General features: G+C 49.3%; 1 protein-coding gene across 30 annotated transcripts in view; it reads left to right on the top strand.

The window, feature by feature from the left end:
* SCRIB (scribble planar cell polarity protein) overlaps nucleotides 1–22,414 on the top strand; it is a 234,812-nt gene that overhangs the window by 161,542 nt on the left and 50,856 nt on the right. For 24 of the 30 annotated variants that reach the window (XM_050939290.1, XM_050939297.1, XM_050939304.1 and 21 more), the window contains 7 exons: nucleotides 936–971; nucleotides 2,383–2,481; nucleotides 2,672–2,719; nucleotides 3,130–3,289; nucleotides 7,412–7,586; nucleotides 9,516–9,605; nucleotides 10,030–10,218. In XM_050939290.1, coding sequence (XP_050795247.1) covers nucleotides 936–971; nucleotides 2,383–2,481; nucleotides 2,672–2,719; nucleotides 3,130–3,289; nucleotides 7,412–7,586; nucleotides 9,516–9,605; nucleotides 10,030–10,218 — 797 coding nt within the window. The remainder of the gene's footprint in view (nucleotides 1–935; nucleotides 972–2,382; nucleotides 2,482–2,671; nucleotides 2,720–3,129; nucleotides 3,290–7,411; nucleotides 7,587–9,515; nucleotides 9,606–10,029; nucleotides 10,219–22,414) is intronic. The other 6 variants (XM_050939292.1, XM_050939305.1, XM_050939307.1 and 3 more) reach the window with 1 other exon arrangement.

Here is a 22,414-nt window from a genome sequence, read left to right on the forward strand (position 1 = left end):
ACCCAGGCTGAAGAGCTAGATCAGGGGTGGGCAGACTTTCAGAAGTGGTGTGCCGAGTCTTCATTTATTCACTCTAATTTAAGGTTTTGCGTGCCGGTAATACATTTTAACGTTTTTAGAAGGTCTCTTTCTATAAGTCTATAATATATAACTAAACTATTGTTGTATGTAAAGTAAATAAGGTTTTAAAAATGTTTAAGAAGCTTCATTTAAAATTAAATTAAAATGCAGAGCCCCCCGGACCGGTGGCCAGGACCCAGGCAGTGTGAGTGCCACTGAAAATCAGCTCACGTGCCGCCTTCAGCATGTGTGCCATAGGTTGCATACCCCTGAGCTAGAGTTCAAGTGATTCAGATACTGTATTTTAAAATCTCTTTCCAAGATTGGTAGACTATTGTTTAGTCTGAGCAGAAGGGAAGGCAACCAAACAAAAATAGACATCACCAGTTAGAGCAGGGGTTCTCAAACAGGGGGGTCAGGACCTCTCTGGGGGTCACGAGATTATTATATGAGGGGTTGCGAGCTGTCAGCCTCCACTCCAACCCCACGTTGCCTCCAGCATTTATAATGGTGTTAAATATATTTAAAAAGTGTTTTTAATTTAATGGGGGGGGTCACACTCAGCGGCTTGCTGTGTGAAAGGAGTCCCCAGTACAGAGGTTTGAGAATCACTGAGTTAGAGCAAAGAGAAGGGCAGCAAGCAAGCAAGGCTGAGTTAAGGCAGCCAAAGGGGCTGAGGGAGCGAGAAAAGTGGGAAGGACTCAAGTGTGGAATGGAAGGGGAGAGACCATGTAACCACTAGTGAGGAAAGCTGTTGCCCCCACAGTCATGAGTCCCTGACAGCTCCCCATAGAGGAAGGAAAGGGCTAGGAGCAGAGGAGTTCGTTTATAGGCAGCCAGTGTAAAGAATATGAGCAGACGTGTTCCCTTTTAAGGGGAGAGAGGAGAACCCAGATCAGAGAGAGTCAAGGGTGAGTGTGGTGGGGTGACAACTCACTGACGCCGCGACAACTCACCAGTGCCTTGCTTCCTGCTGGTGATCTTGGGAATCAGATCTTTCCAGCCCGGAGCGCCCTCTGCAGGCCAGAGTCCCTCCCGGACCCCGATGCCCTTTGCCCAGTGGTTCTGCTCACCACAGTACCCCCTCGCTCTTGGTCTCCCCTCCCAGGGGACCCCCCAACCCTCTAAACCCACCTTGCCTCAGTGGCTACTGCTAGTCATCATCTAGGCCCCGCTCACTGGGGCAAACTGCAGTCTGTAAACCACTCATCATCGGCAAGGGGGTTAGGACCAGCTGCCTTTGCCTATCTCTGGACTGTCCCTCTGTAGCCCCAGTACCTATTTGGCTCTTTTAGCAAGGCCTGCAGCCTGGGTTTTTTCCTGGGTGAAGCTCCCCAGCTCCCTCTGCCCTTCCCCAGTACTGCTCCACATCAGGTACCCTTCTCAGCTCCCAGGCAGCCAGATCTCTCTCTCTCACGAAACTAGAGAGAGTGAGAGAGTGTATTTCAGCCTCTGGCCCTCAGCCCTCTTATAGGGCCAGCTGTGGCCTGATTGGGGTGTGGCCCCAGCTGTGGCTACTTCCCCCAATCAGACTATCTTTTCCCCCACCACAGCCTTCTCCAGGGCTGCTTTAACCCCTTCAGGGCTGGAGAGGGGTGACCACCCCACTACAGTGAGGCTGGAGGCAAGAGTTCAAGGCAGTGGTCGTAGGTGGCACATTCACTGAAGGCAGCTGAGATGTGATCAATGCTAGTAAGAGGACCACAGAAATCCACAGGAGCCCTCTATGTAGGGGTGTGTGGGCACCTGCTCTGACGCTGGTTTAAGTAGGAGTGCAATAGCCCCTGCACTGAAATACAGGAGGAAACGGCCGGGCCTTCTTACAGGGATAACTGGACTGGCACCAGAGACAAGGCTGAGAGGTAACCTAAACTCTGATATAGTCTTGGCCTTCACAAATACTGTGAGTTAATCTAAAAACTGGCATACCCAATCCAGGCTCAGGAACTGGAGTCCAGTGTATGGCTACCCAGAGAGCCCATTTTTTGCAGGCAGACATAAGCTGGAGTGGCTGAGCTGAAATCCCCGAGGAGTCTGGAGCAGCACTGCCACCTGTGAAACCCTCACTGAACCCAGGAGGCTCTGCCACCAGCAGAAGCATTGGCACTGGCCTATCCAGGACATGAGAGCCAGCAGTGTAACATGCTCATGTCTAAGGAAGCCACTTTGCATGGCAGCTACTTCCCCCTCTGCCCGAGGCTGGGGGCTTTGTCTCTGATGCTCCACCCTCTGGTCTCAACACACATAAGGGGCTGGTTCTTTTCCTGTTCTTATTTATAGCAGCTATGATTAGCCTGACCTCTTCTGTCTCTGTCTCTGCAGCTGCGTCCCCCCTCACCCTCCTCTCCTGAGGATGTCCCAGTCAGTGTCAAGCAGGCATACAAGACCTTTGCAGCGGTGCCTCTGTCACAGGCAAATAAGGTAGGGGTGGGGCAGAGATGATGACCTGGCTGCACAGACACCAGGGTGGCAGGGACAGTGGGGATACTGGGAGCATCACAGGTGGGTCAGGACTGAGAATGGGGGTAGGAGGTGCTATTCTGTTTCATGGGTGAGGCAAAGACAAAGAGAGCCCCTCTCTCAAACGTTTCCCTTTTCTCTCTCTCCTCAGGAGACGCATGGTCAAACAATCACCGAGAAACCTAAAGCTTCTCCTGAGGTGAGTTTCAGTGGCTGGAAATAGAGTTGGAGTTGGGAGTCTTGATCACAGACATTGGGGGATAAGTGCAGAATCCCAGTGTGGGTAGATAGGAGGCAAAGTTCCCATCTGCGGCAGTGTGAAGAGAGGGTTCAGGCATGGGGTAGGGACCTGATGAAAGCAGGCATGTGGCCTGTATGTGAAGGGGACTGGATATGGGGAAGGGACCTGGGGAAGGCAGGCGTGGAACATATACCCAGGGAGATTAGATATGGGGCAGAGATCCAGGGAAGGTGGGCACAGGGCACGTGCCTGAAGAGATTGGATGTGGGGTAGGGACACAGGAAACGTAGGCATGGGCAATTTGCCTGGGGGGATTGGATATGGGGTAGGGTCTTTTAGTGGCTGACATGCTGCTGTGGCTGTTGCAGGTGCTGTCATCAGGGGGACTGCACAGCCCAGAGCAGCGATCCTTCCGTGAGAGGCAAAAGTACTTTGAGATCGAGGTGAAACAGCAGCAGGTGGAGAAGCCCCCCAAGCGTGTCTCCCTGGTGGGGGAGGATGACCTGAAGAAAATGAAGGAGGAGGAAGGTGCGATGGAGTCAGTGTTGGGGTGTTAAGTTTCTCTTTTGTGACTCTTGGGGGGATCTGTCCCCTGCCTGTTGGCTTTTGAGAGTGGGGAATCCCACCTGTTGAACATGGGACTGGAAGGGACCTCCTGAATCACTGAATCCAGTCCACTACTGTTATAGGCAACCCTGTCCTATCATCCCATTCATAAACTCATCAAGCTCCACCTTACACCTAGTTGGGCTGTTTGGCCCGCTGCTCCTACTGGAAGGCTGTTCCAGAACCCTGCTGCTTGGATGGTTGGAATTGGAAATTTCTTCCAATTTCCAGCCATTGGCTCCTGGGTTCCTGTTTATTATTATTGGGGGGAGGGTGTCTCAAGCAATATTACAGTAAAATAGTAAACAATTGTGGTCAGGCCTGAAAAATCATGAGACTGGCTTTAAAATGATACATGTTTCTTTGCCTTCTGGCTTTTGAGCCCCTATGAGTCACATTGTCAAGCTTTTCTCCACAGCCAGGAGTGCTACAAACTTTCCTTTTTTTTTTAAAATAGAAGCTGAGGTTCCCCTTTGCTTGGCCTTTGTATATTCCCGCTCCTGGGATGAGCTGGCCTGTACAGCTCTGACAATTAACATTAGCTAGCAGTGCCCATCAAAGTACTCATGTGCTGCCTCCTGCCCCTCCCTTCACTGTTTTGAAGGTTCTAATGTCGAGGCTATAAAAAGGGGTTGCAGCACTCCTTCCAGCCGCCGGCATCAGCAGACTACCAACCTTTCTGGACCTGGGATCCAGATCCTATTTTTGATACAAGTGCTATCTAAAAACATTTTGGTTTAGGGTTTTACATTGTTAAGATTGTACACGGTAGTTACAGTTTTGGATAGGTAGTTTTTAGCAACGATAAGTAAGCTTTGAGTCCGTATTGAAGTGTCTTCTATGGCAGATGTGAAAACTAAGAAGCCAAGATTTAAACGCTGTTCTTACTGCTCAGCAGTATTCTCATAACAAAAGAACTAGGAGTCACCAAATGAAATTAATAGACAGCAGGTTTAAAACAAACAAAAGGCAGTATTTCTTCACACAATGCACAGTCAACCTGTGGAACTCCTTGCCAGAGAATGTTGTGAAGGCCTAGACTATAACAGGTTTCAAAAAAGAACTAGATAAATTCATGGAGGATAGGTCCATCAGCGGCTATTAGCCAGGATGGGCAGGGATGGTGTCCCTAGCTTCTGTTTTCCAGAAGCTGAAATGGGCGACGGGTTCATTCCCTCTGAAGCACCTGGCATTGGAAGACAGGATATTGGGCTAGATGGACCTGTAGCCTGACCCAGTATGGCCATATGATATTTCTTGTCTTATTATCTATCCCTTTCCTAGTGATTCACAACATTCTGTTCACTTTGACTGCCGCTGCACATTGAGTGGATGTTTTCAGAGAATTATCCACAGTGACTCCAAGATCTCTTTCTTGAGTAGTAATGGCTAATTTAGACCCCATCATGCCGCCTCACTGTTTACCTCTTTTTCCAGATCATATATGAATATGTTGACTAGGACTGATCCCAGTACAGACCCCTGGGGAACACCACTATTTACATTTCTCCATTCTGAAAACTGACCATTTATTTCTATCCTTTGTTTCCTATCTTTTAACCAGTTACTGATCCATGAGAGGACCTTCTCTCTTATTCCATGACAGCTTACTTTGCCTAAGAGCCTTTGGTGAGGGAACCCCTGCATGCATGCTTAAACCCATCTTAGGTGAAAGGTGTAACTGATCACCATACCTGGGGTTGGGAAGGAATTTTCCCTTGGGTCAGTTTGGCAGGGACCCTGAGGGTTTTTCGCCTTCCTGCAGCACAGATCACGTGTCACTTGCAGGTTTAAACTAGTGTAAATGGTGGATTCTCTGTAACTTGAAATCTTTAAACAATGATTTGAGGCCTTCAGTAACTCAACCAGAGGTTAGGAGTCTATTTCAGGAGTGAGTGAGTGAGGTTCTGTGGCCTACGGTGTGCAGGAGGTCAGACTAGATGATTATGATGGTCCCTTCTGACCTTAAAGCCTATGAGTCTATAAATCAATGAGACTATAGGCCTCCTCTGAACAGTCTGTGCCCATTGGAAGATAATGGAGCAAGTAATTAAAGAAATCATCTGCAAACACTTGGAAGGTGGTAAGGTGATAGGGAATAGCCAGCATGGATTTGTAAAGAACAAATCATGTCAAACTAATCTGATAGCATTCTTTGATAGGATAATGAGCCTTGTGGATAAGGGAGAAGCGGTGGATGTGATATACCTAGACTTTAGTAAGACATTTGATACGGTCTCGCATGATATTCTTATAGATAAACTAGGAAAGTACAATTTAGATGGGACTACTATAAGGTGGGTGCATAACTGGCTGGATAACCGTACTCAGAGAGTAGTTATTAATGGTTCCCAATCCTGCTGGAAAGGTAAAACAAGTGGGGTTCCGCAGGGGTCTGTTTTGGGACCAGCTCTGTTCAATATCTTCATCAACGATTTAGATGTTGGCATAGAAAGTACGCTTATTAAGTTTGCAGACGATACGAAACTGGGAGGGATTGCAACTGCTTTGGAGGACAGGGTCAAAATTCAAAATGATCTGGACAAATTGGAGAAATGGTCTGAGGTAAACAGGATGAAGTTCAGTAAAGATAAATGCAAAGTGCTCCACTTAGGAAGGAACAATCAGTTTCACACATTCAGAATGGGAAGAGATTGTATAGGAAGGAGTATGGCAGAAAGAGATCTAGGGGTCATAGTGGACCACAAGCTAAATATGAGTCAACAGTGTGATACTGTTGCAAAAAAAGCAAACGTGATTCTGGGATGCATTAACAGGTGTGTTGTAAACAAGACACGAGAAGTCATTCTTCCGCTTTACTCTGCGCTGGTTAGACCTCAACTGGAGTATTGTGTCCAGTTCTGGGCACCGCATTTCAAGAAAGATGTGAAGAACTTGGAGAGGGTCCAGAGAAGAGCAACAAGAATGATTAAAGGTCTTGAGAACATGACCTATGAAGGAAGGCTGAAACAATTGGGTTTGTTTAGTTTGGAAAAGAGAAGACTGAGAGGGGACATGATAGCAGTTTTCAGGTATCTAAAAGGGTGTCATCAGGAGGAGGGAGAAAACTTGTTCACCTTAGCCTCCAATGATAGAACAAGAAGCAATGGGCTTAAACTGCAGCAAGGGAGATTTAGGTTGGACATTAGGAAAAAGTTCCTAACTGTCAGGGTAGTTAAACACTGGAATAGATTGCCTAGGGAAGTTGTGGAATCTCCATCTCTGGAGATATTTAAGAGTAGGTTAGATAAATCTCTATTAGGGATGGTCTAGACAGTATTTGGTCCTGCCATGAGGGCAGGGAACTGGACTCGATGACCTCTTGAGGTCCCTTCCAGTCCTAGAGTCTATGAGTCTATGGGAGGAGGGTGGAGTTCTGCCCGTCCCTTGCCATGACTCTGGCCTCCATTGGGTGGAGAGGATCATCAACTCATCTGGCCTCCATCCCCCCAGCAGGGTCCTACCCACAGACTCCTCATGGCACTGTCCCTGATGTGTGTGGAGGGGGTCTGCTTGTCAACTGAGCTGGGGGGATGATGTTTGCCCATTAGCTCCTGGGGCTCTGTGCCCATGGAGGGACAGGTCTGAATCTGGCTGTTGACTCCTAGAGGTCTGATCCCTGACATGAACATCATATCCTGTGGGATCCATCTCCACAGGGGGTCTTCCCATAGGCTCCTAGGCGGTTCCCATCTATGGAGGAGTTACAGAGGGTGAAGCAGTTGGAGACTGTCTGAGGGTATAGCCAGGAAGAAAGCTAGGGAAAAGGTTTTGCTGATTACAAAGAAGTGATTAAGAGGACAGGCTGAAAAGCATCAAGGCTGGGAAAGGAGTAGATTCTAAGAGAGCTGAAGAGAAGTGTGTCTTCAGGGAGGGAATAGACTCAAAGACTGTTACAGAAACTGTAGGACTCTCTTGCAGAGAGTGAGCGAGGCCCTTAGAGGGAAAGGACCTACCATGAACCTCGGTGGCCATGGGAATCACTGCAGGCAGCCAGCTCTGCAGTTCTCTCCCCACTCATATGGGTCTTCCTCATTTTGGCAGCTCGTAAACTGCAGCAGAAACAGGCTCTGTTGTTGGAGGAGGAGGAGGAAGAGGAAGAGGAGGATATGGGGAAGCTGATGCCCGATATGAGCATGCAGTCCAGTGTCATCATCGAAGGAGTGGAATACAAGATCAAGAGACTAAATGGAAGGAGCATTCAGTCCCTGGCAACTCGGTAAGACTGACTGGCAGCTCAGATCCAGCTCTGTGTCCTAGGAGTATGCCAGCATCACCTTTCCCCAGATGGGAAGGTCTGGGCAGGCCCCACCACCTTTGCGGGGGAACTGGGCATCACAGTTTGTCTCTAGGTCCTTGTTCTCAAATGAGTGGCTGCCCTGGAGTCATTGATTGTAGTTGTGGCTAGGTAGGGGGACACACCTCTTTGCTGAGCCTATGCCAAGCCCTGCCCCTTAGGTTCTTGCTTTATGCCTGGGTCTGCTGGAGTCTCTCTCCTCAGGCTGCGGTTCTGCATTGGTGCTGCTGCTTTCATTCCTTTCCCTGCAGATTTGCTTTACAGGTGGAGAATTGGGCTTCAAACGGAATAAAGCTCAGGTTGCTGCCTTTGAACTTTCTCAGAATCTTGTCTATCTGACTCTTTCCCCATAAACTGTGGCAGGACTATGCCTCGGGCCAAAGGGCCAAGCATCTTCGTCTTGTAGACTTTGGCTTAGAGTCTTCTCATGCTGCCTGACCACACTGGGGACAGTCCATGTCCTCATGTTGGCTCCAGTTTCCTCCCCATCTCCCCATTAGCATTTGTATTCATTCAGTCTCAGTCCAGAAACACCTCGCATTACACTTGCATGGTGAGGGTTCCCCCCTGCACCTCCATACTAAACTGGGTTCCTGGCAAACAGTAAATGGCAGCAGCCAAACATGCAGTCTTTGCAGAGGCAGTTTATCCCTCCTCTCTCCACAGCCAGATGCATCAGTCTGTGAAGGTAGGGTGGAGGTGGCCTCCCTTTGGTGCTCTCCCTTTGCTGGGCTACAGGGTTGTGGGCCAGTCCATCCTACAGCAAGCTCTGGAGAGTGTATCTGTGGCACCACATCACTGGCTCAGTTGCTCCTCGGGCTGATTGTTCAGTTGGTCTCCAGTGAGTTTAATAGAAGGAAGGTACTTGGAACAGCTACACCGCCTCTTCCCATCAACTCCCTGTCTCTAGTCTGGGTGGGAACAGGCAGCTGTTGGCAATATTGTGATAGGAAATAAGATCTTTGGCTGCTTATTCAGGGCCAAATTCTGTGCTGACTTATACCTAGGGCACACTGGGCCAATGGCATTGCAAAGGATGTGGATCACTGAGAATGCAGCCTTTAGCGCAGGTCTGCCCTCACTTAGTTCTAGAGGGCTACCTGAGGGCAGATTTTGTGCCTTCAGAGAGATCTGACATCAACAAGAAGCAGTCAGTCATAGGGAGCAGGGCTGGATTTACACTTGATACAGCAGGTCGAGGTGACACAGTCAGACCTCTGGGTGAGGAAGATGAGTTTGGATGGCCTGTCTGGGGTGAGATAGATGCATACATCAGAGAGGATGTAGCTGTGATAATGGAGATGGGACATAATTGGGGCCTGGACCTGCTAAGAGCCCGTGATGTCAGAACGGAGAGAAAGGTAGGCTCTGCGAGATTCTGAGGAGAAATCCCCAGCCTGGAGGTAGAAGGAAGGGAGAGGGCTCCCAGATCACAGGGCAGGTGCTGGCAGTCTCAATGATAACAAAGACCAGGCAGAGTGAAGAGGATGTGTACCTGTCAGCCTGCTCCCAGTCTCTTGAGGTTCTGCCATAGGACCTGGGAGGCTGTTCCCATGATCTGCGAGTTCCAGTTTCACCAATTGACCTGGTTACCAGGTGACTCATTCCTACTGATCCCTGCTCACATGCGCTTGAAGGCTTCTCCTCTGGGCAGATGGGACTGGAGGGATAAGCACTGTGTGCATGATAGCAAGGCTGTCAGGTAAATGCATCAAGGGCCATGTCACTGAGCTGAGTTGCAGTGTCTAATTCCTGCGGCTCAGGTCCGTGGGAAGGGGAATCTGTGCTCTGAACCCTCCAGGGTACGCATGCCTGCAGCATGCTTGGCTGACATGTCTGTGTTGCTGCCAGGATCTCTGAGGCAGATGAGCACAGCAGCTCCCAGAGAAACTCACTAGAAGAAGGATTGAAGCCCGAGCAGAGGCCTAATTCTATGTCTGGGTAAGAGGGGACTCTGGAGGGGGAGAAGCAACACTGCACTGCAACAGCCCCTGTCCTTCCCTGCCTGCTGCCCACAGACTGACACATAGTGGGCCATTCAGCAGGGAATGGGGTAACAGGCAGGCTTCAGGGAGGTGGGGGAGATGGAGCAGGGACCTGTCTTTGGGGAGGGATGGGTGTGGGGGGCACAGGTCAGGTACAGGGCATGGGGGGCACTGGTTGGGTACTTAGTGAGAGCCAGGAGCCTGGTGGGGTTGGGCAGGGAATGTGGTGGGGCCCTTCTTTTGAGGAGATCCATGGGGAGGCTCGGAGCTTTGGGCAGGGTACAAGGTGGACCTCTCCTTTGAGGAGAGAGAGCAGGAAGTCTGGGTACTTGAGGATGGGCTGGGCCAAGCCCTTTGTTATTCCTGGCCTCTCTTCCCAGACTGATCCCAGTTTACCCAGGAGGGGGTGAGGCAGGGGCACCTGTGCGAACGGCCAAAGCTGAGCGACGGCACCAGGAGCGATTGCGGATGCAGAGCCCTGAGTTCCTAAGTACCCAGGAGAAGGAGCTGTCTCCAGCTGAGCGCCGGGCCCTGGAGGCAGAGAAACGAGCCATGTGGAGGGCAGCACGGTGAGTCAAGGGGAGCCTTCTATCCCTCTCTGTTTACTAGCAGGGTCCGATGTCGTAGCATTGAATCTGTAGCATCAGAGAGAGGGAATGTTTAGGGGCCAGTAGTAAGGGAGACTGTAGTGGCCAGAACACAGTGCACAGGCCTATCTGTCTATCCAATCCTGTCTACCTCTGACAGGAACTTGAGGGGTTTGTCTCTTCTTTACACTTTAGCAACACTTGTGTAGGTCTTCATGACAATAAAGTCTCATTGTATTGACTTCAGCTCAGGCGCTGATGTTCATGTGACCGTGCACAATTCCCTTCCCTCTCTTTGCTCCTGTTTTTTCCACCTGTTTCATAGTGTCAGACAAAGAGACATGCAATGAAACTTAAAAGGTGGCAAATGCAAAACTGATAAAAGGAAATTCCTTTCTACATACATAATTTGCAGTTAGACTGTGGAACTCATTACCACAAGGTGTCATTGAGGCCAAGAACTTAGCGAAGTTCAAATACGGATTGAACACTCATGCAGGTAACAGACATATCCAAAGTTATAACAATGAATGCAAGCAAACATTTTGGAAATGAGATAAAACCTCCTGCTTCAGGATTTAAGAGTCTCTATTAGGAGTTAGAATGCGATCTTCATGGGGGTAAATTATCCCACAATTGTTACAGCAAAGTTTCATGCCCATTCCTCTGAAGCACCTGGTACTGACCACTGCTGGAGACAGGATACTGGACTAGATGGACTTTGGATCTGATCCAGTCTGGCAATTCTTATGTTGCTGTGTATGTTGGCGATAATGCTACTGTTCTTCCTCCCATGGAGACTATGAGGGTGAATGAGTTAATGTTTGTAAAGTCTTCGAGAGCCTTGGATGGAAGATGCTGGAGCCAGTGCATTGGTTTGAGGCTGGAAAGCTGAGAGACTCGTGTTATTGGAAAGGTCACATAGTATTATTGTACCTTTTATAGTTATTTAAAACCAGATTGAACCAATGTTCACTGAACTGGGGCTCATCCCCCTTTCCCTGGGGAGAGGATGCCTCAGCAACAGGGTTCCCATTCCTTCCTCTGTGAGGGGATGATTCTCCAGCCAGATCCCTCTTCCAGCCAGGATGTTCTTCCATAGCACTTCCTTAATTTTTCCACATCTTGTGGCATTCTGAATAATCACTCTCTATAAATCTGACCCTCTGGCTGCTGGAGCACTGTTGCTTCTCTCTGAAGTTTCTTCACTGTTTAATGTGAGGCACCCAGATATAGGCATGGCATTTCAGCCAGTGTGTTACTAAGGACTATCTCTGCTTTTCATGTCATGCCTCTGTAGAGCAGTCCCAAGTAGCATTGGTCTCATTCTGCTGCCGTGTCACATTGCACCCTCTGCTGTAAATGTCTCTTTGCTCTCCTAGCTCCCTTCTGGCCATTTCTGCTCCCTACGCATGGTGTCAGGGGGTTTCACTTGTATGGCACATGACACAGAGCACTGCTGTCATTAAAGATGGGTTCTGTTTCTCCACTTGAATCAGGGATTTTCCCTCATTGTTTTTCATGGAGAGAGCAGTGTATCTTCCCCAAATTTACAGCACATAATCTGAAAAGGAATGGAATTTTCTGAGAATTTTTCAGGTAACAGTTGAAGTGTAAATTAATTAAAAATTAGTCCGTTAAGAAACATTTCTCTCATTTTTGGGGGCACCTTCTAGCTAACAAACTGAAAAGATAGTCTTAAATGTACATTTGAAGAAACTGGGTGGTTATTAAGTAAAGTTACTAACAATCTTCATGTCTAAGTTTTGCCCTTAAAGTTCACAATTTGGCCTTATTCAAAATAACCATCATTTTCCATAACTCATAGGATAATGAAGTCAAAGAGTGCCCTTAGGAAAGATGGCTGCCTCTTCACTGAAGTTATGGTGTCTGGCAGTGAACCTGACACTACTAAGGTTGCCTCCATATCCCATTGTTTCCAATGGGACTGACATCAAGAGGCCTGCAGGGATGAGAGCTAACCCTGCACTCTGGTTAGAAAACTGGGAAGAACTAGTCTATGCCATGAACCCAGCTCAGGAAACAAAAGATGGTCCATTGGTTTGGGGTTTGAACTCCAGAGACCCAGGTTGAATTCCCTGCTCCACCACTGATTTCCAGTTTGACCTTGGGCAGATCACTTGATATATGTGTGCCTCCATTCCCCTTGTGTAAAATGGGGACACAGTGTGTCATGAGGAGAAACATGTTAAACCCATTGTGAGCTGTTCAACTCCTATGGCAATGAGAGCTATATACGTTTCATAGTCAAAGGGAACAGCACCTGAGGTTCCCCACTATGGAATCTCTATAGCTTTAACAGGTTCGGAGGCGCAGTGACTGGCCCAGTGGAAGAGGAATGGCACATGACAGGCTTCCCCCTTCTCAGAGATTTCTGCATCATTGTGCTGGTGTGAGGGGTGGCAGAGAAAGATCTTCTCTCCCACACAGTTCCCCTGCCCTCCCCCTAGCTTGGTGTCTCCTCACCCCTCACTTCAAACATCTGCTTTCTATGCATATCTCCACATACCAGAAGGGGAAAGTTGTATGTGGGGGTGTCACCCTTTCCCCTCTTCTGTGCTGCCTCCAATAGTTACCATATAGGGGTCACTGGATGATGGAGATGTTAAAGGAGCACTCAAGGATGATAAGGCCATTGCAGAGAAACTAAATGAATTCTTTGCATTGGTCTTCACAGCTGAGGATCTGAGGAAGATTCCCAAACCTGAGCCATTCTTTTTAGATGGCAAATCTGAGGAACTGTCCCAGATTGAGGTGTCATTAGAGGAGGTTTTGGAACAAATTGATAAACTAAACAGTAATAAGTCACCAAAACCAGCTGGTATTCATCCAAGAGTTCTGAAGGAACTCAAATTTGAAATTGCAGGACTATTAATTGTAGTCTGTAACCTATCATTTAAATCAGCTTCTGTACCAGATGAGCGGAGGATACCTAATGTGATGCCAATTTTTAAAAAGGGCTCCAGACACGATCCTGGCAATTACAGGCTAGTAAACCTAATGTCAGTTATGGGCAAATTGGTAGAAACTATAGTAAAGAACAAAATTGTCAGATACATAGATGAACATAATTTGTTGGGGAAGAATCACCATAGTTTTTTGTAAAGGGAAATCATGCCTCACCAATCTACTAGAATTCTTTGAGCGGGTCAACAAGCATGTGGACAAGGGTGATCCAGTGGATATAGTGTACTTAGATTTTCATAAAGCCTTTGACAAGGTCCCTCACCAAAGGCTCTTAAGCAAAGAGGGAAGATCCTCTCAGGGATCAGTTACTGGTTAAAAGATAGGAAATAAAGGTTAGAAATAAATGGTCAGTTTTCAGAATGGAGAGAGGTAAACAGTGGTGTCCCCCAGGGGTCTGTACTGAGACCAGTACTGTTCAACATACTCATAAACGATCTGGAAAAAGGGATAAATAATGACGTGGCAAACTTTGCAGATGATACAAAACTACTCAAGTTAGTTAACTCCAAAGCAGACTGCAAAGAGCTACAGAGGGATCTCACAAAACTGGGTGACTGAGCCACAAAATGGCAGATGAAATTCAATGTTAATAAATGCAATATAATGTACATTGGAAAACATAATCTCAACTATACATATAAAACATTTGGGTCTAAATTAGCTGTTACCAATCAAGAAAGAGATCTTGAAATCATTGTGGATAGTTCTCTGAAAACATCTGCTCAGTGTGCAGCGGCAGTCAAAAAAGCTAACAGGATATTGGGAACCGTCAAGAAAGAGATAGATAATAAGACCGAGAATATCATATTGCTTCTATATAAATCCACGGTACGCCCACATCTGGAATACTGCGTACAGATGTGATCACCCCAACTCAAAAAAAGATATATTGGAATTGGAAAAGGTTCAGAAAAGGGGAACAAAAATGAGTAGGGGTATGGAACAGCTTCCATATGAGGAAAGATTAAAGACTGGGACTTTGCAGCCTGGAAAAAAGACAACTAAGTGGAGATATGATAGAGGTCTATGAAATCATGACTGATATGGAGAAAGTAAATAAGGAAGTGTTATTTACCCCTTCTCATAATACAAGAACTAGGGGTCACCAAACGAAATTAATAGGCAGCAGGTTTAAAACAAACAAAAGGCCGTATTTCTTTACACGGCACACAGTCAATCTGTGGAACTCCTTGACAGAGGATGTTGTGAAGGCCATAACTATACTGAATTTCAACAAAGAACTAGATAAATTCATGGAGGATAGGTCCATCGATGGCTATTAGCCAGAATATGCAGGGATGGTGTCCCTAGCCTCTGTTTGCCAGAAGTTGGGAATCGGTAACGGGGATGGATCATTTGATGATTCCCTGTTCTGTTCATTCCCTCTGGGGCACCTGGCATTGGCCACTGTTGGAAGACAGGATACTGGGCTGGATGGACCTTTGGTCTGACCCTGTCTGGCCATTCTTATGTTCTTATTAAATATATATACAAAAGCTCTGTTTTAAAGGGATTAAGGTTGAATAACTGAAATCCCCCAACTCAAGCCTTTAAAAGCAAGGATATACCACTTTATGGGACATTTGTCCTGTACTCAACACTCACGTAGCATATTTCAAGACGCTGCCTTATCACAATGAACTTCCTTCTATTCCCCAGTAGAGTAGGAAACACACTATAGGTGAGCAGTAGACAGCACTGATTTGGTCAGCTTAATGTACCATCTCTACATACACACACATTATACATTATTGAAAGCTTCTGATGGCTACTTAATGGTGAGGTATGATATGGAACTGGTGCCATTACCATAGAAAACGGGAATAAACAATGACACCCTCAACACGGTAAAATGACCACTTTGAAATATTTGCATTCATTTCTGTTAGTTTAATGACTCGGTATTATTTCAAGAAATACAATTGGATTTCTTTGTGACCTCAAATATTGCAGCAACAATCTAAAAGGTAAAATAAAATCTGGTAGTACATTTGTACAGGTATAATTGAAATGTAAAAGCTGGTGACACTTCTAGTCAACACCATTATCATCATCTTGTTCATTATGATCTCTGTCAATTATCATAGTCTTCACTGCCTCAGCATGGACACAGTTCTGTGCAGGGAAGAGTGTTCTTACTGCAGACAGAGTTGCTTGTGCAGCAGCCGCTACTGGCACAGGCACACACAAGATCTTGTAGAAGCTCAGATGCCATTGGGCCTTTGGAGAATACAGGAAGTAGTTCACCATCTACATTTTTTCATCCATGTTGCAATAAGATCCAACATCTGTCTTACCTGTGTGTTAAGACATCCAAATCTTTGTTTGCCAAGATGCTCTTTTGATACACTCTTCAAAACTGTTCTCACATGGTGGGAGTTTGGCCAGTGACTTGTCCTTTTTGCTGGCTAGATTGAGGCACAAACAATTGAGGTCTTTGTGGGTCTCCTTTGTTGCTCTGGTCATATAGCACTACTACCAACTTCCTTGCTGCAGAAATTGTGGCTTGTTGGTCAGTCTCTCCTAATTTGGCAAGATCTCTGAATGGTAAGCTCTCTTTGCTTTGACAACATTAAACGCAGATTTTTTTCCTGGTATCAAATAGGGATGACACAGAGTCACATCCATGTACAACAGGAAGTATGTTGCAGAAGTCAGGAGTGAGTGCATCACAAATTGTCTGCACAGGTATAGAGTGACACTTGTCAGCTGTGCCGGTAATGGTGCCTGTTTCAATCCACATGTTATCAATGTGTTCCATTTTTGGAAAGTAGTGAGCAGCAAGGACCAAATCATCTGTATCAAGTGACCTAATTACTATAGTTTCTTTGATACCAAGAGACCCAAAAGCTATACTGGCACATACAACATGCAGAGGCATCCTTGTGTCAGCTTCTTCCTGAGTACTGTAGAAGTCTTGGGCTTGTTGACCTTAGTAAAACCTTTGATACTGTCTCACAAGACCCTCTCATAAACAAACTAGGGAAATGCAACCTAGACGGAGATACTACAAGGTGGGTTTAAAACTGGTTGGAAAACTGTTCCCAGAGAGAAATTATCAGTGGTTCACAGTCATGCTGGAAGGGCATAACAAGTGGGATCTCACAGGGATCAGTTCTGGGTCCAGTTCTGTTCAATATCTTTATCAGTGCTTTAGATAATGGCATAGAGAATACATGTACAAGTTTGTGGAAGATACCTAGCTGAGAGGGGCTTGGAAGTGCTTTGGAGGATAGGATTAAAATTCAAAATGATCTGGACAGACTGGGAAAATGGTCTGAAGTAAATAGGATGAAATTCAATAAAAGGTGATGTCGTGCTAGGAGTCTACTACAGGCCACCTAACCAGGTGGAAGAGGTGGATGAGGCTTTTTTTAAACAACTAACAAAATCATCCAAAGCCCAAGATTTGGTGGTGATGGGGGACTTCAACTATCCAGATATATGTTGGGAAAATAACACCGCGGGGCACAGACTATCCAATAAGTTCCTGGACTGCATTGTAGACAACTTTTTATTTCAGAAGGTTGAAAAAGCTACTAGGGGGGAAGCTGTTCTAGACTTGATTTTAACAAATAGGGAGGAACTTGTTGAGAATTTGAAAGTAGAAGGAAGCTTGGGTGAAAGTGATCATGAAATCATAGAGTTTGCAATTCTAAGGAAGGGTAGAAGGGAGTACAGCAAAATAGAGACCATGGATTTCAGGAAGGCGGATTTTGGTAAGCTCAGAGAGCTGATAGGTAAGGTCCCATGGGAATCAAGATTGAGGGGAAAAACAACTGACGAGAGTTGGCAGTTTTTCAAAGGGACACTATTAAGGGCCCAAAAGCAAGCTATTTCGCTGGGTAGGAAAGATAGAAAATGTGGCAAAAGACCACCTTGGCTTAACCACGAGATCTTGCATGACCTACAAAATAAAAAGGAGTCATATAAAAAATGGAAACTAGGTCAGATTACAAAGGATGAATATAGGCAAACAACACAGGAATGCAGGGGCAAGATTAGAAAGGCAAAGGCACAAAATGAGCTCAAACTAGCTACAGGAATAAAGGGAAACAAGAAGACTTTTTATCAATACATTAGAAGCAAGAGGAAGACCAAGGACAGGGTAGGCCCATTGCTCAGTGAGGACGGAGAAATAGTAACAGGAAACTTGGAAATGGCAGAGATGCTTAATGACTTCTTTGTTTCGGTCTTCACTGAGAAGTCTGAAGGAATGCCTAACATAGTGAATGCTTATGGGAAGGGGGTAGGTTTAGTAGATAAAATAAAAAAAGAGCAAGTTAAAAATCACTTAGAAAAGTTAGATACCTGCAAGTCACCAGGGCCTGATGAAATGCATCCTAGAATACTCAAGGAGTTAATAGAGGAGGTATCTGAGCCGCTAGCTATTATCTTTGGAAAGTCATGGGAGACGAGAGAGATTCCAGAAGACTGGAAAAGGACAAATATAGTGCCCATCTATAAAAAGGGAAATAAAAACAACCCCGGAAACTACAGACCAGTTAGTTCTTCTTCGAGTGATTGCTCATATCCACTCCAGTTAGGTGTGCGCGTCGCACGTGCACGTCTGCCGGAAACTTTTTACCCTAGCAACTCCAGTGGGCCGGCAGGTCGCCCCCTAGAGTGGCGCCGCCATGGCGCTTGATATATACCCCTGCCGGCCCGCCCACTCCTCAGTTCCTTCTTACCGCCGTGTCGGTTGCTGGAACTGTGGAGTGCGGCTTGCTGTCCTCCACGTCCCTAGCTCTCCTTCGTTACTGTCAATAGTTGTAGTTGTAAATAGCTTAAAAAACAGTTTAGAGTTGTATAGTAATTAGTAGTCATTGTATATAGTTTATAGAACTTATTCGCGGGTTGGGCCGTTGCCCTTCCCGGCGCCCGGCACCGGGCCCATGCCTGGTTCGCTGAGCTTCAAGCAGTGCTCGGCCTGCAAGAAGCCGATGCCAACTACCGATCCCCATGACGCATGCCTGAAGTGCCTCGGGGAATCGCATATCGCCAATAAGTGTCGCAACTGCAAGGCCTTTAAGCCTCGAACAAAGAAAGAGAGAGATCAAAGACTGCGGACTCTCCTGATGGAAGCGGCACTGAATCCGATACCGTCAGCGCAGTCAGCCACCTCTACACTGGCACCGGACCGCGCCGGCACCGGAAAGACACCCCGGCACCGCTCATCCCCAGCACCGGGATCCGATCAAAGACCCTCGATGTTGCGACATCATCTCGACAGGCTCGAGTGGAACGCCTGGCACCTACCTCTGCCGCGGCACCGCCTGCAGTGTTGCTGTCGACTCCGGGCTTGGAAGGTCTGTCAAGTCCGGCCCCTCCTAGCTCCCCCTTAAGATTTAGGGTCGAGCTATTAGTCCCGTCCACGCCGGAGACCTTCGCTTCGGCGCGGGACTTGATAGCTCTGACTGAGCCATCCCAGCCTCAACCCCCGGTACCCCGTTGCGGGTCATCTCCAGAGGCAAGCCAACGTTGAGAGCGCCATCTCCGGAATCCAGGCATCGATCGCCTTCGAGGCCCCGACGACGTGGACGCTTGTGCTCTCGGCGCCGCTCGCAGTCCCGGCACCGCTCTCCTAGGTGGTACTGCTCGCACTCGCGGCGCAGGTCAACGTCGGTACGGTCCCGCTCTGGCTCTTCTCGATACCGGCACCGGGACTCTAGGAGCCGTTCGCGTCGGCAATCAACTCCCCGGTTGACCTCCCAACACCGAGCCGGTGGCAGGTCCCGGTCGACCTCCCGGCACCGCGTCGGTTGCAGGTCCCGGTCCCCAGCGCCATCTCGGCACCGCATCGGACGTAGATCGCGGTCCCGATCCCAGCACCGAGCTGGAGGCAGGTCCCAGTCCGGATCCCGGCACCGAGTACCAGACCGATCCCGGTCCCGGTCCCGGCACCGGTATGGCTCCCGGTACCGATCCTCGGCACCGCGAGGATCGTCGGCGTCGGGACTGAGAGATGCCTATCAGCCGAATTCGGCACCTCCATGGCCTTCGAGGCAACCATCAGTCTCCTCTCAGGCGGACAGCGTTTATACGCTGGGCCCGGACAGACATGCGGCCCTCTTTCAGGACCCTCCGCCTCAAGACCAAGGGCCACAGCAGTGGGGGTTTTGGACTCCCTGGGCGTACCATCAAGCCCAGGGTCCGCAACATACTTCTCCCCAGCCTGCGGCGGACCGAAGACCACCAGAGTCAATGCTGTCTCACCCCCCTCCCTCTCCGGAAGGCGAGGACAGGTCCAGCCACCAGGACCCAGAGCTCCCTCCGGAGCCAGAGGGCCGGGCCCAGACGGAACCCCCTGTGGACGCTCTGCTGCCAGGGGTCTCCTCGTCATCTTCCCCTGACGAGGCAGTGGCAGGCACCTCGTCCTGCAGCCCTCCCCCTCTCAACCTCAGGGCACATCAGGACCTCCTCAGGCGCATGGCGCAAAACTTGAATTTACAAGCGGAGGAGGTCACTGAGATCGAGGATCCGGTGGTCAGCATCCTCTCCGCAGATGCTCCCACCAGGGTTGCCCTGCCTTTCATTAGGACCATTCAGGCCAACGCCACCACTGTCTGGCAGTCACCGGCCTCCATCCCTCCTACCGCACGAGGCGTGGAGAGAAAGTACATGGCCCCCTCCAAGGGCTATGAATTCCTACACGTCCACCCGACACCGTGCTCCCTCGTGGTACAGTCGGTGAACGAGAGGGAGCGCCATGGACAAGAGGCCCCCGCGCCCAAATCTAAGGAGGCGAGGCGGATGGACCTCCTAGGCCGTAAAGTCTATTCGGCGGAGGCACTACAGCTCAGGGTTTCCAACCAACAGGCCCTCCTTAGCCGCTACTCTTTTAACTCCTGGGTAGCGGCGGACAAGTTTAAGGAGCTGTTGCCGCAGGAGGCACGTCAAGAATTTGCAGCTATTCTTGACGAGGGCAAGAAAGTCGCAAGGACCTCGCTGCAGGCCTCATTTGACGCTGCAGACTCGGCCGCTCGGACCCTTGCCTCAGGGCTTACGATGCCCCGCATATCCTGGCTTCAGGTCTCTGGCCTTCCACCGGAGCTCCAGTATACCATCCAGGACCTCCCCTTTGAAGGCCAGGGCCTGTTTTCAGACAAGACAGACCCCAGGCTAAAGAGCCTTAAAGACAATCGGGTCATCATGCGCTCTTTGGGGATGCACGCGCCCGTGACGCAGCGTAGATCCTTCCGGCCGCAGAACCAGCAGCAACAACACCGGCTGTATCCCCAGTTCCGCCCACGGCAGGACCTTAATAGGCGCCGGGGCAGGAACAGTAGGCGCAGACAGTCGGTTGGCCAAGGGGGGCAGAACCAGGGCTCCTCCAAGGCCCCACCCGGACCCAAGCCTTCATTTTGAAGGGGCGCCCGAGGGCGCAGTACCAGTTTCCTCATCGGATCCTTCCCCCCAGTTTTCCAACCGTCTTTCGTTTTTCCTCCACGCGTGGACCCGAATAACATCAGACCGTTGGGTCTTACGCACTGTACAGGCCGGTTGCCGCCTGCAGTTTTCATCGTCCCCCCCCCTCCCACCCCCCACCCTCGTCCCTCTTCAGGGACCCCTCTCACGAGCAATTCCTCCGTCAGGAGGTACAGACGCTCCTCGACAAGGGAGCCGTAGAAGAGGTTCCAGAGAGCGAGAAGGGCAAGGGGTTTTATTCCCGATACTTTCTGATCCCCAAGGCCAAGGGAGGCCTCAGGCCTATCCTCGACCTGCGAGAACTCAACAAGCTTATGGTGAAGTTGAAGTTCCGCATGGTATCCCTGGGGACCATCATCCCATCGCTGGATCCTGGAGACTGGTACGCCGCCCTCGACATGCAGGACGCTTACTTTCATATCGCCATATTTCCACAGTACAGGCGTTTCCTTCGCTTTGTGGTCGACCGCCAGCATTATCAATTTGCGGTCCTCCCATTTGGCCTTTCTCATAGACTCTAGGACTGGAAGGGACCTCGAGAGGTCATCGAGTCCAGTCCCCTACCCTCATGGCAGGACAAAATACTACGGCCCCGAGGGTATTCACGAAATGCATGGCAGTCGTCGTCGCACATCTTCGGCGCAGCCGCATTCACATGTTCCCCTACCTCGACGACTGGTTGGTCCGAGGCACATCAGAGCTGCAGGTCCGCAACCACGTCCGCAGGTTCAGCAACCTCTTTGCTGCCCTAGGCCTCATTGTCAACGTGGACAAGTCCACTCTGCTCCCCACGCAGAGGACAGAGTTCATCGGGGCCGTTCTGGATTCCACCTTGGCCAGGGCCTTGCTACCATTGCCCAGGTTCCAGTCGCTATCGCCCATCATTCTGCGCTTGGAGGCGGCCCCCCTGACCTCCATAAGAACATGTCTGACCCTCCTGGGCCATATGGCGGCCTGTATGTTCGTGACAGCGTATGCTCGACTCCGCATGAGGCCCCTCCAATCTTGGCTCATCGCGCAGTACCAGCCGGCCAGACATTCATTAGACACAGTTGTCACCATCCCCCAGGGGGTACTGGACTCCCTCCGGTGGTGGCTAGACCAGTCCGTCGTGTGTGCAGGGCTCCCGTTCCATCCGCCCCAACCCTCGGCATCCCTGACGACGGACACCTCAGATCTGGGCTGGGGGGCGCACAGCGGAACCCTGAGGACTCAGGGCCTGTGGTCCCCCCAGGAACTGGACCTCCACATCAACATACGGAAGTTGAGAGCAGTCCGTCTTGCTTGTCAAGCGTTCGTCCATCACCTTCAAGGTCGCTGTGTTGTGGTGTTCACCGACAACACGACGACCATGTACTATATCAACAAGCAGGGCGGCACCAGATCCTCTCCCCTATGTCAGGAGGCGACGCAGCTCTGGGAATTTTGTATAGCCCATGCCATTCACCTCACGGCCTCCTACCTCCCTGAAGTACGAAACACACTGGCGGATAGCCTGAGCAGATCCTTCCGCTCACACGAGTGGTGCCTTCGCCCGGACGTCGCCTTCTCACTCTTCCAGAGGTGGGGTCGTCCCCGGATGGACCTCTTCGCGTCCAGGGGGAACAGGAAATGCCAGGCATTCTGCTCCTTTCAGGGTCGGGAGCCCGGGTCATTAGCGGATGCATTCCTTATCCCATGGGCGACCCATCTGTTTATGCGTTCCTCCATTTCCGCTGGTCCACAAGGTCCTCCTCAAGGTGTGCAGGGACAGAGCTCGCGT

The sequence above is a fragment of the Gopherus flavomarginatus genome, chromosome 2, assembly GCF_025201925.1.
Source record: "Gopherus flavomarginatus isolate rGopFla2 chromosome 2, rGopFla2.mat.asm, whole genome shotgun sequence".
NCBI lineage: Eukaryota > Metazoa > Chordata > Testudines > Testudinidae > Gopherus > Gopherus flavomarginatus.